Source organism: Symsagittifera roscoffensis, chromosome 4 (genome assembly GCF_963678635.1).
Source record: "Symsagittifera roscoffensis chromosome 4, txSymRosc1.1, whole genome shotgun sequence".
NCBI lineage: Eukaryota > Metazoa > Xenacoelomorpha > Acoela > Convolutidae > Symsagittifera > Symsagittifera roscoffensis.
In genome coordinates, this window is record NC_087065.1 from 26432447 (window position 1) to 26451780 (window position 19334).

The 19334-nt window shown below is 35.0% G+C and overlaps 2 protein-coding genes across 2 annotated transcripts; both read right to left on the reverse strand.

Annotated features, from left to right (window-relative positions):
• Nucleotides 1–279: 279 nt before the first annotated feature.
• Nucleotides 280–14170, reverse strand: LOC134845058 (WD repeat-containing protein 37-like). The gene is made up of 7 exons (XM_063861900.1): nucleotides 13862–14170; nucleotides 7297–7533; nucleotides 3711–3929; nucleotides 2643–3002; nucleotides 2140–2437; nucleotides 1655–1876; nucleotides 280–1386 (listed from the first exon to the last, which is right to left on the reverse strand). Exons 1-7 carry the CDS (start codon nucleotides 14163–14165, stop codon nucleotides 1104–1106), a joined length of 1923 nt encoding a protein of 640 aa, XP_063717970.1. The 5' UTR covers nucleotides 14166–14170; the 3' UTR covers nucleotides 280–1103.
• Nucleotides 14171–15700: 1530 nt separating this feature from the next.
• Nucleotides 15701–19256, reverse strand: LOC134844815 (serum factor response D-like). Its single transcript, XM_063861629.1, has 3 exons — nucleotides 18374–19256; nucleotides 17704–18018; nucleotides 15701–16107 (listed from the first exon to the last, which is right to left on the reverse strand). Exons 1-3 carry the CDS (start codon nucleotides 18768–18770, stop codon nucleotides 15701–15703), a joined length of 1119 nt encoding a protein of 372 aa, XP_063717699.1. The 5' UTR covers nucleotides 18771–19256.
• Nucleotides 19257–19334: the final 78 nt, after the last annotated feature.

Sequence of the window (19334 nt, forward strand, 5' to 3'; positions counted from 1 at the left end):
GAACAGTTGTTCACGGGGAAAAAGTCTTTTTCCCCGATTACAAGACACTTGTTCTCGCAAGTCTGTATGTGAGCGCAATAACATTGACGCTAGAATACTAGTTAACTTCCAGGCATCAGATATACGAAAAACTGCCTGTGGATATTATAACGCAAGCTTGGCCGGTGTAAATTCAACTGTCTAGTTAACTCATTTAACTCATTGATTAGGATCACAGTTCAATTTGAGCTCATTGAAAATGACCTATGTAAGTGCGCTTCGTCAAATAACTATAAAAAATTAAAACTGCAAAAATTAATTTAATTTAAAATATTTGTAAGAAATTGTCATCAGATTACTGCATTGCTTCAATCAATTACGCATCGAATAGATACTTCAAAATTGCCGGTGAACCCAAATATCTGTAAGCCTTGCTCGCCAAACATTTTTATTTCCTCTGCACGTTTTCATCAGATTTGCAATCCGTTTTTATCAGCAAACAAAGCTATATCCTAAAACTGCTCACTTGACTGCACGCTCTGAATGATTGACTTTTCACTGCATAAATAGCAATATATATTGCAAGATCTAAGTTTTAAATCAAAATTTTAACTGTCAAAATTCAAGTTAAACAGAACTAACAAAAATAAAACTTGTGGATGGATTTTTACAAAACAAGTAGCCACGCTGAAAATACTTGACTCACTAATTGTTTTTTGAAGAGGCTGGCAGTTGAAAAATGGGAGAATCAGCGACGAGCTACAATGATTTCCACTGGAAGATTTTTTGTATGTATTAAACGGTGCTCTTTGGATGTAAATTTATCGGAAAATATCGCAATCTATAATTTAATTTACATATGCATCATCATGTTTAGGGTCATAAATATTGAATTTTTTTAAGGAAAAATAGATCGGCATTCAAAAGTTTCAAATTCATGTGTAAAAATACAATCCGTTCGTCTCCTCGACTATAAATACGATTAGAGTAAAACTACAAAACATCGTCAGCTTGTTATTTACATTGTACAATAAATTAGAGTTGATAAACTAAGATTGGACTAAAAACTCAGTGAGTTTATCATATTAACTGACCAGCACCAAGCATTAACTTCTGAGCTTCTCTTACTTTGCCAGAGCCGTTCCGTAATATCCGGAAGATCCCTGGTTAGTACTGGCATAAGGAGAGAAATTATTAACCGGTTCATTGTTATTAGAGTTGTTCGGTTGGCTATTGGTTGACTGCTTTGATGAGTTTTTTGTCAGTTTCCATTCGACCATAGCACCGTCTATAGAAACAGATACCAGTTTGCGACCACATGAACTCCATGCCACTGAGGTGACCATTCTGGCGTGGAAGGAGTTGGAGTTTTGGTGCCTGGATGAACGGCTGCTGCTGCTAGATGTCCTGGAACAATATTCATGTCAAGAATTTCAACTATGAGAAACAATGACCGACCTATGAACGTGCTCAATTGCAATGAATTTGAATCCTAAATGCTTATAAAGTAAGTTCAACATGGATAAAGCGACATTAAAAACATCGAAAACGTAAAATTTCGTACACAGTAGCTTACGACATTCACAAAACAAATATTAGAATGGCTAGTCACAAACTTGAATTAAGTATTCTATCAAATAATAACAATTACATTTCACCGTGACAATTTACTGACCTCTGATTGGATGCGGAGCTGGTGGAGTGGGCGAGTCTGGACCCAGTTCCGGAAGCGGGAATGGAAGCCACCCTTCTGGCTCTGGCAGTTGAGAGGGAAAGAGAGTAGATGCGAATGGATCTGTTGTCCAGGGGACAGGCAGTCAGCATCTCACTGTTGGGAGAGGTCCCATCTGCAGAGGGAGATGACAGCACGGCAAATCTGTTGATCCCCGAATTGGCCCTTGAAAAGTGAATTTAATCTAGTCCTGATTATGCACGAAGAACAATTTTTCTGGCTTTATTATTGCAACATCAATAACTTAAGTATAAAATAAAGATATTGGCGATAGCATCTTATGTCTGAAATTGAGGAAAAAATTCGAGACTGACGGACAAAATTAATAACACGGAGCAATCTTTCGATGAGCACTTAAGTTTCCATAACCAGCGCAGGTAAAAAGCAAAGTACAAAATTTCACCGCATTCAATTTTGTTCATCCATACCTGATAGATATCAAAGGTGATGACATGTTTCGCAGGTCCCACAGTTTCAGAGAGCAGTCGTCTGACGCAGAGAGAATGTGAGGAAAAGGACTGCCTCCACTTATGACATCACTAGAAGCTCCTCCAATCACCGAGTCACAGAATACTGCTGTCCTCACTTTCCGCGAGTGACCTTCACAGACGAACACTTTTTGGGGGTTGTTCAGGTCCCAGACTCGGAAGGTTCTGTCTTCGGAAGAGGATGCATAGAGCGTCGAGCTCCTGGCACAACTGATGTTAGTAATCCCGCCCTCGTGACCTTAAATGCGGTATTCCAACACCATTAAATCGTAATATGCCATTTCCGTTCTGAAATTTTCAGTCAGTGAAAAATAACTGTAACGTCAGAAAATTGGCTATGAAACTTCTCGAATTACTTAGAAGATTTATTTTGATTCTTGTTTTAAGACAAGTCTCCCATGCTCAAAATCTACGCACTATCACATTTCCTGAATCGAACAAACCTTCATTAACACGGACCATCCTTCCTGTGAGCGCGTCTGCCACTATCAGGTGCTGGTCCCAGCCTCCTGAAACTACTACGTTCCCAGCCACCAATCCTCCCAGAAACTCAGCCGCCATTATGGGGCCCGGCGGGACCGCATTAGATATTCCTGCTGAATATGATGCAACGACCGCACTCGGAGAAGCGCACACTAAAACTTCTGGTTGCTTCACGATCATCGGAGGTTGCAGTGTCCAGTCATTTGTGACCGTGTTTTCGTCGTTGAAGTCGCCATTCGGAGCAAAGTTTGAATTGTTCGTTGTAGAGTTATGCAAGAAGGGATCGAGTTGTAGATCGTCGATTAAAACATCGTCGTCTCCTGTAAACAAAACATACTATGTTCCATAAAATCAGACGCTACTGTATCTACTCAATAATAATTATTTGATACTTGAGATTTGAACAGCAATATGTCAAAATATAGCCATGTTAGAACAATTCATTATTGAGGGTTTTTGATAAAATAAACCAAATTTGAGAAAACTGGATCAAAAGGTACAGTTTTCTTTCGCTGAGAAATCAGAAAATTAAATTCCATTTTCGCAATTAGAAGTCGATCAAGTTGGTGGCGTCCCTCATTATGAAGGAACCGAATTTATTTTCAGCCAATCAGAAATGAGTATTTAATTTTCTGCTCCCTTTGACTTCGGTTCACTACAAGAACCATTCAGCGAATAGGAACTTCTCTTTATTATGATTGGTGATTGGTTGAAATTTTTCCATCATTCGGTCCCTGAGAATAGCATTCGATCACGTTTTTTGTGACCTTTACACTTTTGCTAGATGGTTGTCTTTGCCTTCCTTTTAACAAAGGCATTGAAGTGAACTTAGAAAGAAAAGAAATCATAAGTCAAACCGCAAAATAAAATATTTGAGCCTGAACAAATTTTAAGACTCTTCTTGAAAAAAAAACATCACGACCTAAATAAGAGTCTGAATAAAGTTCATCGACTCTTAACAACGTCTATATCACATTTATTTTAACCCATTTTAAACACGATAAGCCTTCCCTTTTTTAGTAACTCACCTGATGATTGTATATTGCGTGTATTTGCGAACGCATTCTTCCTCTGTACCATCCGCTCTTTGGAGTACCTCCAGATGTGCACGGATCCATCCCCTCCGGCTGACAACACCAGGGGTTCCTTTGGATGCAGTCTGGCTGAGTTCACACTACCCTGGTGTCCCGTGTAGCTGTACACTGCTTGTGATCCACAACCAGGCAACCACAATTTCACTGTCCGATCTAAAATGATGGCAACATTATTGTACTGGAAACCGAATGTAGGGAGAATGTTCGATTCGACTGCTTTTTCCATGCAACTCACATGCCACAAAGAAACGTCGTATGAAGTCCTGTGCCAATAATATTGCAGCCCTTTTACTCATAATCCAAGCTTTTATTAAGTGATTTTTTTTCAAAACTTTCTCTCCCTACATCTCCCCTTTATTATTCTCGTTTAATTTCATGTTAAAAAACTACAGCTCGTATTTTATTTCACCTACTAATGCACAAAAGGCAATCTAATTTGATGTATTGTATCGATTTACAAATGAAGATTCTTTCAGACGCATCAGAATTAAATTCAAATATACTAGCTGCACGTTGCTTGTCCAAAATTGATATAATTCATAACCATTTGAGAGCATTCGATTGCTGTAGGTCACATCAAGAACTAGGTTATTCGGTCAAACTCAATTGAACAGTCGATTAAGATTCTGGGCATTGTATTGCATCGGAACGGCTTGTCAATACCAATGTATGGGTTGAAGAATGAACTGACTATTCTGTACCATACCCAATTGCTTTCGATTGTTGGAAAGTGAAAACAATTCAAAGCTGACACGCGCTAAATGTTCGGATAAAGCAGTTAAAAACTGCTATTAGCTTGGAAAAAACAAGTGTCCAATGGCAAATTTAGCGCTATTTTTTAATTAATTTTAGGCGGAATAAATTTTATAACTAGATATCGACCAGGTGACTATTGATATTTTCGCAGTATTTCAAAGTACTTGCAATAAAATCAGAACATTGCATTACAAGATTTTAAATGCAAAAAAAGGAAGTCGATTTTATGAAAAGAAATTACTAGAAAAAAGTCGAAAAAACTACACCTACAAAAGTTTTATCCCTTTGTCTCGCACGATGTTCATGAACCGCCTTACCAATCATTGAGAAGAAATAGCTGAACGGCAACTAAGGTGACAAAAATTGAGTCGACTATGGTTAAGTCGAAAACGAAACTATAGCCACAACAGAATTTAAGCTTAAATTTTGAAACCCAAAACTTTACTACCCATCACTCCTGAAATGCAAAATCATGTATTAAAAAAACCCTTGAAACTACAAATTATCATTTCACTAAGCCGATATAACATAAGCCGAACCCGTTTAACCGAGAAAAAAAATACTCCAAATCAGAGTTGGTATAAATTTCAATTATAGCATAAACCGTTTGAATAAAAAATAAATACGAATCTTTAGAAAAAAAACCAGCTTGAAAGCCATACCAGATAATCTAAACTGCATTTGAAAAAAAAACAGCCGACAGAACTAGGGCGAAAATCAAAAATTCAAAAAAATCACTAATTTTTCAATACATATAATTGAAAAAATTAAATACCACCTGAAACGTACAGGAGGCATTTATTTGAATTTCAATAAATTGTGCATGACAACCTGTACACGTGAAAGCAACTCAATGTCTGCGCGTATGTCTTGAGTTTGTAAGAATAGTTTTTTTTCACGAGAAAAACAAGTCTAGTTCCCGATTAAAAGTCACTTGCTCTCGCAATAATTTGAAACAATTTTCGCCCAAAAATGGTTCGTTTTTCTCTTTTTCATCTGATAGCGCTGCAGAAAAAAAATACGATGGAAAGCTTCTTAACACTTACGAAACATCGCAAGCATGGTATTGCAAGCTGGCTAAAACAAATTTAAATCAGAAATCACTTTGTCAAAAATTATTGAAAAAATTTAACTAAAAAACTCCATGCTTTTGCCTCGACTGGCAATTTCATCAACAATCACTAGCGTTAAATAAGAATTTAGTACCGCTTACCGAGCGACCACTAGGCCGAAACAACTTAGCTAGACAAACGCTTAACAGAAAAAAATAAAAACAAAGCCAACAGTCAGCTGGCGCAAGGAAACGCAAGGTTTCAAGAACAATTTATGATTGACGCTTTTGTTGATGAATATGACTCAATTTGAGAAAACAGGACCAGTAAGAAAAATTTTTATTAAGAAATCTGAAAAATAAAATCCATTTTTGAAACTTGAAGTCGATCACGTTTTTCGGTACCTTTACACTTTCACTGTTCGATACTGAAAATTTTATTCCTTTTAATAAAGGAAATAGACTGAGTTTAAAAAATCAAAAAACAAACCGCGAAAAATCGATTTTGAAGAATTTTACTGCGTTAATTGATCCTTAATAACGCCATTAAAAAATTCTCATAAAACTTATACACTCAAAAATCAATGTTTGAACCCCACTCCTTCAGAAACAAACAAACTATAAATTTTGCCCTTGAAAATAGTCAATATAAAGTGACCTAACCAATATAACATACACCGAAATCATCAAAGTATAAAAAGGAACGTATTCGTAAACTACAAATACCAGACTACTTTCAACACAGAAGCGAAGCTGAATTTCCAAGCACTTGTGATACAACAACTTTAAGATCGAAATAGCATGACGCTCAAGAAGTGGCGCTCATGCAAAAAAGACACGAGAAAAACGAAAATTTTGTGGGATTGACTTCAAAATTCAAAAAAATGAAAACTCGAAAAACATTGACAGAGTCTTCACGATCTCCAAAATATCACCAAAAATTTTCGGCACAAATCTTATGGGCAAAAATTGCATTTATCAATGTAAACCTTGCATTTATCAATGTAAAATTGCATTTATAATGTAAACCGACAAAGCTTAAGTCAACTCATATGAAGCTGAAAAACCCTTACCAAAAATATCAAAATCCTATAATAAAAGTTAGAAATCTAGATATAGCATTTACCAGTAGTTAGGAGCATTAGTAGCCAGTAGTTAAATTTGAATTTTCAGGAAATTGAGCATGTCAACAGTACAAATGATTCAAGTGATTTTGTTAAGCTAGCTGTTGACCCGAAAGTCTCAAAATTCCGAACGGACGTTTGCTTAGTGCAAGCATAACTCTAGCAAAAATTGGTTAAATCGGAAAAAAAAATTCCACAGATTGAAAAAACTGACAAAAAATAACAAAACACGATAGTCGGTCCTCCGACTATTCAAAATTTCCCAGAAAAAAAGTCAAACTAATACGTTTCGATAAAAAACAAAGGTCCAGCCGAGATTGGAGCCTCTGAAACTAAGAATCCCCAAGGCACACGCGTTACCCTGAGACCATTTGAGGGGCATCAAAGGTGTTGAGGTTCCCTAATAAGCAATATGACGCCTTACAGATTTGTTTGAAAAATGGTTTACAAAAAGTCTAGTTGTTTACAAAAAGAAGGAAGAATAAAACCTGCGAGTACAACAGAATATCATTGCTCAAATCAACCTGCGCTTCCTGGTCACGTCAATTTTTCTCGTTTCTTAACTAAACTTAACTTTTTAGACACTTGCCTGATGATGCGGATGCGATGACGTCGCAATCCTGACCCCAATGCCAGTCCACATCCCAGACACTATCTGCATGGCCACTGTACACTGTGGATGTTTTGGCCACTGAGGAGTTGCTGCCTCCTCCTGTGGCGCGGTTGGAAATGCCAGCCACAATCGCTCCAGAGTTCACTGCGTCCAGAGTGCCTGCCTTGAATGTGGACACTATCTTGTTGATACCTGTCTTCGTTCGCTGAGCCACTGAAACAGCAAAAAAGGCAAAATTACTCATTTTGAAAACTATTCTAAAATACCCATTAACTGTTTGTCGCTGGGTTCGAATATTTATCACTCAAATAATTAAAATTCATTATATCACACAATACAGAACTTATTCAAACTGTCAAAAAAACATATCAAACACTCCAACAGAAAATTGGAAAAGAGTCAATGAACACAAGTGAGCAGCAAAAACTGACTTGTTTTTTGAAAAAAACCTCATCTTTATAATTTCGAAGAAAAAAATAGATGCCTTTAGACTCTTAGAATTTCAAAAAAAAACAATTTATGATTGGCACTTTTTTGATAAAAATAACTCAATTTGAGAAAACTGATTTAATAGATAAATATTTTATTCCGCTGGGAAATCTGAAAATTAAATTCCACTTTGGGGACTAGAAGTCGATCACGTTTTTCTTGACCTTTTCACTTCTGATGTTCGATTGTTGAATTTGCCTCTCTTTTAACGAAAAAAAATGAAATGTACTTAAAAACAAAATAAAAACGCAAAAAAGTAAATTTGAGCCTACACAAACTTTAAAACTTCTAAAAAAATGAAAAAAAAATGTCACTGACTTATAAGAGTTCTTAGAAACGATGTTCGACTAACAATTGTTTTTGGAACGGACTATTTCACATTTGAAAGCAAAAATTTTTCCGGACAAAGTTTGCCGGAGAAAGTAAAATGAAAGTATTATAAACTTGCAGCTGTAAGGAAAAATTCCGTGATAAGGCAAATAAGCCGACAAAACATAATCAGACAAACGATAGGCTGACAATTTTTTGTAACGGATTTTTTTATAGTTTAGTACACAAGACTACTAAATTATATTTTGAGTGATATATCATATTAAAGCCCTTTCAGTTGTGATTCGAACCACACTAACGTCGAGAAAAAGTGGTTTGAAATTTTGGATTTTGTCTTAATTCGAGCGAATAAATGCAAGCGAGCATTTTTTTGTTTTCCACGCAAAATCAGCTACCACAAATAATTATTCGACTGGCTTGAGTAATATATCATATTAAAGCCCTTTCAGTTGTGATTCCAACGACATCAACAAGTTTTCCCGGTGTCGAGAAAAACCAGTTTGAAATTTTTGATTTTTCGTTTAATTTCGAGCGAGTGAGCTGGCTTACATTAGCTTATTTATGCTTATTATAATTTGAAAATATACTACGTATAATATAATATTTATAATTTAATTTTTCAAGAATCTCAGCAACTCAATGGAGCACATTAATGGAGTGCGCGAGCTCTCCAGTGATTCAACTGATTTTGTTCAAAAAATTTTCAACCCGATACAGCATGCTCCTTGGACATTCACCTTGTCTAAACAAGTCACTAAAATTAATTAAGCAGCCAAATAAAGTAGCCAACTGGTGGAACAATCAAATAAATTAAAACAGCGCCTTGAAGTCGAAGTGAAAATCATCAAAATTCGTTTTGATAGTTTGAATTACTGAAATGCCATTTTTGAACGAAATATAAGCCATATGAAATCAAAATATAGCCAACAGAAGGATGGAGAAAGGCCCATGCACTCGAGAAAACCTAAAAGAGACACTCTTTTAAAGACTTTTCAAAACAATATATTTCTTATCTTATCTGATTGATGATTTCAAAACTGGATGAAAAGGTTATTTTCCTTCCTTGTAACAAATAAATCTGAACTAAGACTTTGTCAAACAAAAAAATTTCAAATTTGAGCATAAAATAACAAAAATCCATAAGACTTAAAAGTCTTCGTTTCGTTCATATACACTTAACGAAAATGATGCGCAAGCCGTAAAAATTGGCAAACGATTCAGCAAAAACAAATCATTAAATACTACTTTTTGCAAATTTTAAACAGTGAACACTTATCAATTTTATTTCGCCCAGGCAGAGCTAATCATTATCTTCGAAAGCCACACAAGTCTAAATCAAAATATTAAAGAGATGAGAACCGTAAATAAAAAAATTGATGCCCAAACTCATCCTGGCTGAAAACTTTGATCAATCAGATAGAATGAACAAAAGACCGTAATCCTTAGAGATGTGCCCTATGAGAAGTTAAAAAAGCTTGGGACAACTAAGACAAATAACGTTAAAGTTAATAGATGAATAAAGTCAGGTATATCCGCTATATCATGTACCGCTATATCATAAACCATTTGGAGCTTTGAATGTGTTCGAACAATATCAGCCTGCGGACAAAGTTTCTATAACGGGAAATAAACACGTCTGCGCCCTTACTTGTCGCAAGAGTGAAAAACTATGGCTGAATTTTTAAACAAAAAGCCGGTTGCTGGACAGGTAGCACAGAATAATCCGAACACACTCAGAATAATCCAAAAAATTGACCTAAAATGCCTGTTATTTTTTCTGGAAACGACGATTGAATTAAGTGAAAACTAGCGTGTAACGCACCCTCCGGTGCTTCGAATTTTAACAACTCAAAAACTCCGAATTTATCGGACATTACTTTTATTTATTATATTATATCTAGGTTTATAATAGATGAAAAAAACAATACATCTCGAAAGCTAAAAGCAATTGAGCAGTAGCATTTGGACGCAAGATTTGCAACTCCTCAGAGTTCTCTGACAGTCCCCAACTATAGGGTTCGGAATTTCAAGTTTTGGAAAAAAGTTCAAACTTTCTGAAATTTTTTCAAAAAATCACAAGAAATGTCACATCTGGGAAACAACAAAGATTTGAGCAGTCATTTTTAGAGGCAAAATTGGCAACTCTTGAGAGTACTCAAACAGCCCCATATTAAAGGGGTGAAATTTCAAATTTTAGAAAGTTTTCTGAAAAGGTTTTGAAAAAATAAGAAAAAACGTCATATCTCGAAAACTTCAAAGATTTGAGCAAGCATATTTGAAGGCTAAACTCACAACTCCTGCTGGGAGTAAACTAACAGAGCCTCACTGTAGACATGGAAAGTTCAAGCTTTGTTGTTGAATTTTTTTACCTAAATTTTCTGAAACATTTTGAAAAAAAATCCTAAAAAACTAAAAAACGTCATATCTCGAAAACTACAAAAATTTGAACAATCATATTCAGAGGCCAGATTCTCAACCCCCTGAAAGTACTCTCACAGATTCCAATAACAGGATTGATATCTTCATAGTTTTGGATTTTTTTAGCATCTAAGTTTTTTTTTGAAAATTTCGAAGAAAATCATAAAAAGCGTCATATCTCGAAAACTATAAGGATTTGAGCAGTCATATTGGGAGTCAAATTTTGCACCTCCTGAGAGAACCGTGACAGAGCCTCACTACAGCGGTAATAAATTCAAATTTTTTATACCTAAATTTACTGAAAAATTTTGAAAAAAAATCCTAAAAAACGTCAGATCTCGAAAACTACAAGAACTTGAACAATCATATTCAGATTTTCAACCCCCTCAAACTACCTTCACAGATTCCAATAACAGGATTGATATCTTCAAAGTTTTGGAACTTTTTAACATCTAAGTTTTTTTTTTGAAAATTTCGGAGAAAATCATAAAAAGCGTCATATGTCGAAAACTATAACGATTTGAGCAAATTTTTCGAAATTTTTTATACCTAATTTTTCTGAAAAATTTTGAAAAAAAAACCTTAAAAAATGTTTAATCTCGAAAACTACAAGAGTTTGAACAATCATATTCAGAGGCCAGATTCTCAACCCCCTGAAAGTAACCTCACAGATTCCAATAACAGGATTGATATCTTCAAAGTTTTGGAACTTTTTAACATCTAAGTTTTTTTTGAAAATTTCGGAGAAAATCAAAAAAAGCGTCATATCTCGAAAACTATAAAGAATTGAGCAGTCATATTGGAAGTCAAAATTTGCACCTCCTGAGAGTACCATGACAGAGCCTCACTACAGGGGTAATGATTTCAAATTTTTCGAAATTTTTTATACCCAATTTTTCTGAAAAATTTTGAAAAAAAAACCTTAAAAAATGTTATATCTCTAAAATTACAAGAATTTGAGCAGCAATATTCAAAGGCAAGATTCTCAACCAACTGAGAGTACCCCCACAGATTCCAATTAGAGGATGGAGATCTTAAAACTTTTGGAATTTTTAACATTTAAGTTTTTTTGAAAATTTCGGAGAAAATCATAAAAAACGTGATATCTCGAAAACTACATGGATTTGAGCAGTCATACTTGTCGGCGAAATTCGCAACTCCTGAGAGTATCCTGACAGAGCCTCACTATAAAGATGGTTATTTCAAGTTTTGTGAAATTTTTGATATCAAAGTTTTCTTAAAAAAATGAAAAAATCCAAAAAAACGTCATATCTCGTAAACTACACGGATTTGAGCAGCCATAATCAGAGGCAAGATTCGCAACCCTGAGAGTACTCTCACAATATCCAATAACAGGATTGAGATCTTCCACGTTTTGAAATTTTTTAAAATCTAAGTTTTTGAAAAATTTTAGAAAAAATCATAAATAACGTCATATCTCTAAATCTCAGTACCCTGGCAGCACCCAACTACAGGGTGAGAATTTCAAAAATAGAGAAATTTTTAGAGAAAAAATCTCGAAAATTGCCTATCTCGTAAACTAAAAGGATTTGGTTAATCATATATGGAGGCCAGAATCGCAAGACCTGGAAAAGTTCATACAATTTCCTACTATTGGGTTACTATTTTCAAACTTGATGAAAAAAACACTGAGTTTAAACTGGACAATCAAAAAAAACTTAATCATTGCAATATACGATATAGCTTAAACGTGAAAAAATTTTCTCGTTAAACATGCAAAAATAAAACGTTGAAAAAGCTTAAACATGGCGAGATAGTGAAGCCCGACTTTAAATATATAAGAAAAGAGATGAAAGTTAAAAAATTAGGCGACGGGTAGACAGACATAATCAAATTAATTTAAAAAGCAGGTATACAGACAGACAGACTTAATTTGGCCAAGAAAAAAATACTGATAAAATAATGACCTTGCGGAAAACTAATTGAAAAATTTTAATAAGCACTGCAATATATGATATAGCTTAAACATGAAAAAATTCTTTCGTTAAACATGCAAAATTATTATGCTTAAACATAGAAGATAGCTGTCACTCGCATTTAAATATAGTATAGATAGATATAGATATAGATAGATAGATAGATAGATAGATAGATAGATAGATAGGTAGATAGGTAGATAGGTAGATAGATAGATAGATAGATAGATAGATAGATAGATAGATAGATAGATAGATAGATAGATATAGATAGATGTAAGAATGAGTGCAGTGGTAAAGGCTAAAAACGTTAAAACTGGTGAGAAACTCATGTATTCTAAAATTTCGTCTCATCCAGTCTGTAAATCAAAAAATCAGGCCAAATTTTCTCGATTCGAACGCAAATCACTATTTATAACGCAAATATTTATAATATTGTGCATGCCATTAGCGCACGAATTGAAAACTCAACAAAAGTCAAGTTCCCAATTTTGAAACAACACAACTTTTAAATTTGAACTCAAAACGCAATGCAACTAATTTGTCTGAATCTTATGACTGTCTTAAAAAGTAAACGCTTAGTATTAGATAGCACCTTTTTTCTAAACGTTCTAATTTCTTTTTTCTTCTGTTTCTCTAAATAATTCATAACTGCCTCGTTCTAGATAATTTAACCTTTCCGTTTCCCCTAGTCTTAAGGATTTTGCCAGGTACCTGCACAAAGACGGGGACAAATATGATACCACATAGGACCCCTGCGTTTTTCAAGATGGTCAAAATTTTCAAGGAGAAAAAACACTGGTTAAAAGATGGTGTTCTAAAATAGTGACTATTTCTCTTTCAGAAATTCGTGAGCTGACAATAACTAGGCAAGTACCCAATAGTCCAAAACCTTAAAGCAAGCTAGAAAACTTCCATTTTGCAAAAAGTACGGTTTGGTCGCGAACGCGTCCCCCTGGGCATTTTGAAACAAAAGCAAGCGTCAAATAACTACGCTAAAAGGGCAATGGTACTAGAATAATTGACGTTTCATGATAAAAACACTCAAATTCTTACAGTTTTTGTATATGTTGTTCAATGGAGAAATTTCTAGATCGCGCTAAAAAGACAGCTGCTCTCGGTGTAAACAGATTTCAACAATTTGTGTTCAAGATAATACTGAGTTTAATATTATATCACATTATCAAAAACGAACCCTATCCTCTAGATCATCAAAAATACGTCATTGGAGAGGGTGTTGTATTGCTAAATATTTCAAAGTCTTTACAGGCGTTTTCACAACTTTCTTACTAACGAAAAGAAAATGGTAATTCCGACCGCAATTGACTTCGTCTTGCGCAGGTCGTATAATTCGGTTTTATACGTACCTCTCAGTTTTGATTTCTGGTCGGCTGAGGATGTCAAGGCGGCGCTGTTTGGCATAGAAGGCGCCACCTGGGGCAAGACACTGCTCGTATGACTCATGTTATTATTGCTCACAACTACATTCGACACTGGAGTGCACGATTCAGTTGTCACGTGGGATGACCGACTCGAAATCGGTTCGAGATTGTTCTCGTCTGAGTACACATTGGCATTCGGATGTCCAGTTGGTAAACAGAAGTTGGCGTTATTGTTGTTATTTGAGTTGATATCGGAAGAATTAAACTGCTGTTGCTGCATTTGATTCATTTTTTGTACGACTAAGTTATTGATTTCAGCTTTTTTAATTATAATTATGTTCTTTAAATATAAAAGTCAACCGTTTAATTTTCCATTTAATTAAAAACGATATTGTTGTTATCTACTCTTGTTCTTTTAAGGAGCCTCATAAAAAATTATCCTTCCCACGAAATTTGGGACAAATGTATCTATTAATATTTGAGAAAAGCCACAACAAAAGGCAGTCTACAAATCAAAGTTAATACAATACCTACAAAATAATGACCTTGCGGAAAACTAATTGAAAAATTTTAATAAGCACTGCAATATATGATATAGCTTAAACATGAAAAAATTCTTTCGTTAAACATGCAAAATTATTATGCTTAAACATAGAAGATAGCTGTCACTCGCATTTAAATATAGTATAGATAGATATAGATATAGATAGATAGATAGATAGATAGATAGATAGATAGGTAGATAGATAGATAGATAGATAGATAGATAGATAGATAGATAGATAGATAGATAGATAGATAGATAGATAGATTTATATAGATGTAAGAATGAGTGCAGTGGTAATAAAGGCTAAAAACGTTAAAACTGGTGAGAAACTCATGTATTCTAAAATTTCGTCTCATCCAGTCTGTAAATCAAAAACTCAGGCCAAATTTTCTCGATTCGAACGCAAATCACTATTTATAACGCAAATATTTATAATATTGTGCATGCCATTAGCGCACGAATTGAAAACTCAACAAAAGTCAAGTTCCCAATTTTGAAACAACACAACTTTTAAATTTGAACTCAAAACGCAATGCAACTAATTTGTCTGAATCTTATGACTGTCTTAAAAAGTAAACGCTTAGTATTAGATAGCACCTTTTTTCTAAACGTTCTAATTTCTTTTTTCTTCTGTTTCTCTAAATAATTCATAACTGCCTCGTTCTAGATAATTTAACCTTTCCGTTTCCCCTAGTCTTAAGGATTTTGCCAGGTACCTGCACAAAGACGGGGACAAATATGATACCACATAGGACCCCTGCGTTTTTCAAGATGGTCAAAATTTTCAAGGAGAAAAAACACTGGTTAAAAGATGGTGTTCTAAAATAGTGACTATTTCTCTTTCAGAAATTCGTGAGCTGACAATAACTAGGCAAGTACCCAATAGTCCAAAACCTTAAAGCAAGCTAGAAAACTTCCATTTTGCAAAAAGTACGGTTTGGTCGCGAACGCGTCCCCCTGGGCATTTTGAAACAAAAGCAAGCGTCAAATAACTACGCTAAAAGGGCAATGGTACTAGAATAATTGACGTTTCATGATAAAAACACTCAAATTCTTACAGTTTTTGTATATGTTGTTCAATGGAGAAATTTCTAGATCGCGCTAAAAAGACAGCTGCTCTCGGTGTAAACAGATTTCAACAATTTGTGTTCAAGATAATACTGAGTTTAATATTATATCACATTATCAAAAACGAACCCTATCCTCTAGATCATCAAAAATACGTCATTGGAGAGGGTGTTGTATTGCTAAATATTTCAAAGTCTTTACAGGCGTTTTCACAACTTTCTTACTAACGAAAAGAAAATGGTAATTCCGACCGCAATTGACTTCGTCTTGCGCAGGTCGTATAATTCGGTTTTATACGTACCTCTCAGTTTTGATTTCTGGTCGGCTGAGGATGTCAAGGCGGCGCTGTTTGGCATAGAAGGCGCCACCTGGGGCAAGACACTGCTCGTATGACTCATGTTATTATTGCTCACAACTACATTCGACACTGGAGTGCACGATTCAGTTGTCACGTGGGATGACCGACTCGAAATCGGTTCGAGATTGTTCTCGTCTGAGTACACATTGGCATTCGGATGTCCAGTTGGTAAACAGAAGTTGGCGTTATTGTTGTTATTTGAGTTGATATCGGAAGAATTAAACTGCTGTTGCTGCATTTGATTCATTTTTTGTACGACTAAGTTATTGATTTCAGCTTTTTTAATTATAATTATGTTCTTTAAATATAAAAGTCAACCGTTTAATTTTCTATTTAATTAAAAACGATATTGTTGTTATCTACTCTTGTTCTTTTAAGGAGCCTCATAAAAAATTATCCTTCCCACGAAATTTGGGACAAATGTATCTATTAATATTTGAGAAAAGCCACAACAAAAGGCAGTCTACAAATCAAAGTTAATACAATACCTACAAAATAATGACCTTGCGGAAAACTAATTGAAAAATTTTAATAAGCACTGCAATATATGATATAGCTTAAACATGAAAAAATTCTTTCGTTAAACATGCAAAATTATTATGCTTAAACATAGAAGATAGCTGTCACTCGCATTTAAATATAGTATAGATAGATATAGATATAGATAGATAGATAGATAGATAGATAGATAGGTAGATAGATAGATAGATAGATAGATAGATAGATAGATAGATAGATAGATAGATAGATTTAGATAGATGTAAGAATGAGTGCAGTGGTAATAAAGGCTAAAAACGTTAAAACTGGTGAGAAACTCATGTATTCTAAAATTTCGTCTCATCCAGTCTGTAAATCAAAAACTCAGGCCAAATTTTCTCGATTCGAACGCAAATCACTATTTATAACGCAAATATTTATAATATTGTGCATGCCATTAGCGCACGAATTGAAAACTCAACAAAAGTCAAGTTCCCAATTTTGAAACAACACAACTTTTAAATTTGAACTCAAAACGCAATGCAACTAATTTGTCTGAATCTTATGACTGTCTTAAAAAGTAAACGCTTAGTATTAGATAGCACCTTTTTTCTAAACGTTCTAATTTCTTTTTTCTTCTGTTTCTCTAAATAATTCATAACTGCCTCGTTCTAGATAATTTAACCTTTCCGTTTCCCCTAGTCTTAAGGATTTTGCCAGGTACCTGCACAAAGCCGGGGACAAATAGGATACCACATAAGACCCCTGCGTTTTTCAAGATGGTCAAAATTTTCAAGGAGAAAAAACACTGGTTAAAAGATGGTGTTCTAAAATAGTGACTATTTCTCTTTCAGAAATTCGTGAGCTGACAATAACTAGGCAAGTACCCAATAGTCCAAAACCTTAAAGCAAGCTAGAAAACTTCCATTTTGCAAAAAGTACGGTTTGGTCGCGAACGCGTCCCCCTGGGCATTTTGAAACAAAAGCAAGCGTCAAATAACTACGCTAAAAGGGCAATGGTACTAGAATAATTGACGTTTCATGATAAAAACACTCAAATTCTTACAGTTTTTGTATATGTTGTTCAATGGAGAAATTTCTAGATCGCGCTAAAAAGACAGCTGCTCTCGGTGTAAACAGATTTCAACAATTTGTGTTCAAGATAATACTGAGTTTAATATTATATCACATTATCAAAAACGAACCCTATCCTCTAGATCATCAAAAATACGTCATTGGAGAGGGTGTTGTATTGCTAAATATTTCAAAGTCTTTACAGGCGTTTTCACAACTTTCTTACCAACGAAAAGAAAATGGTAATTCCGACCGCAATTGACTTCGTCTTGCGCAGGTCGTATAATTCGGTTTTATACGTACCTCTCAGTTTTGATTTCTGGTCGGCTGAGGATGTCAAGGCGGCGCTGTTTGGCATAGAAGGCGCCACCTGGGGCAAGACACTGCTCGTATGACTCATGTTATTATTGCTCACAACTACATTCGACACTGGAGTGCACGATTCAGTTGTCACGTGGGCTGACCGACTCGAAATCGGTTCGAGATTGTTCTCGTCTGAGTACACATTGGCATTCGGATGTCCAGTTGGTAAACAGAAGTTGGCGTTATTGTTGTTATTTGAGTTGATATCGGAAGAATTAAACTGCTGTTGCTGCATTTGATTCATTTTTTGTACGACTAAAAAGTTATTGATTTCAGCTTTTTTAATTATAATTATGTTCTTTAAATATAAATGTCAACCGTTTAATTTTCCATTTAATTAAAAACGATATTGTTGTTATCTACTCTTGTTCTTTTAAGGAGCCTCATAAAAAATTATCCTTCCCACGAAATTTGGGACAAATGTATCTATTAATATTTGATAAAAGCCACAACAAAAGGCAGTCTACAAATCAAAGTTAATACAATACCTTCAAATTGAGGACATTTCAAAGTAAGTTGGTATCTTCAAAATATCCTATTTCGCCACCTATTCGTTCGAAGTAAAGCAACTCATTGATACTGTTATGTAATACAAACAACAAATACTTACGTCTCGTGTTTTCACTTTGCAGTCTTTGATTCTCTTGCGTCAAATTCTGAAACTCCGCTTCTATCCTCGAGAACAATGACTGCAAAATAGGCGATACAGAAGTCAACGAGTCCACGGCTGACAGGAACGGAAAAGCCGGAGGAACTGTCGGAGATCCCGTTACCCGCATCATACCCCGCAAATTCCCCATACCCCCAATTCTGTCTTGGTTGATATGTGAAGATGCCAACGGTATTGTCATTTGGAGTGATTCTCTGGCAGCAGAAGTTAAGTTAGCTGAAGCCGAAATGGGTAGTTGTGCTTGATAATTAGATGGCCCCGCTGAGCTATTGTCAGAAGTGAAAAGGTTCGTACTTGAGTCCAGAAGATGCTCGCTGACGTCATTCGAGGTAGACATTTAGCTGTCTCTAAGTTTGAATCCACTCACGTTTCAGCATCCGTCGGTCATTCATCAGGTACATTTAGCCCTTGATGTTGATAACTATCTAACATGATGCACCATTTTTACTGCTTTTTGGGTAAGAAATTAGAAGGGGATATTTCCAAGAGCTAGAAGCTAATTTTGAACCAAATAATAGAACCAAGCAACATTCGTGTTAGCTAGCATACGAGTCTGGAAAAAAAGGATAAAAACAAAACAGTCGAGGTAGAGTGCATTAGAGAAATCGGTGATAGTTTCCTACTTTGAATTATAGATTTCTATCTTTCACTTTTAAAACAAGCTCTACAGTTACTTGAATAATATTGAATGGCTAATACGGCGTACGCTACATGTTCTGATGATTACCACTCAGTCTTTATTTCTATTTTGCACGACTATTGGCAAGAATTTGATTTTTTTTTGCCTATAGTTATCTTTTGAAAACATTGAGACAAGTTGCAATTAAGCTCATAGCTTTCGTTATTTGAGGATATCTATGCCCTAATTATCTTGATCCTTCGATTTCTATTGGGTTAAAAA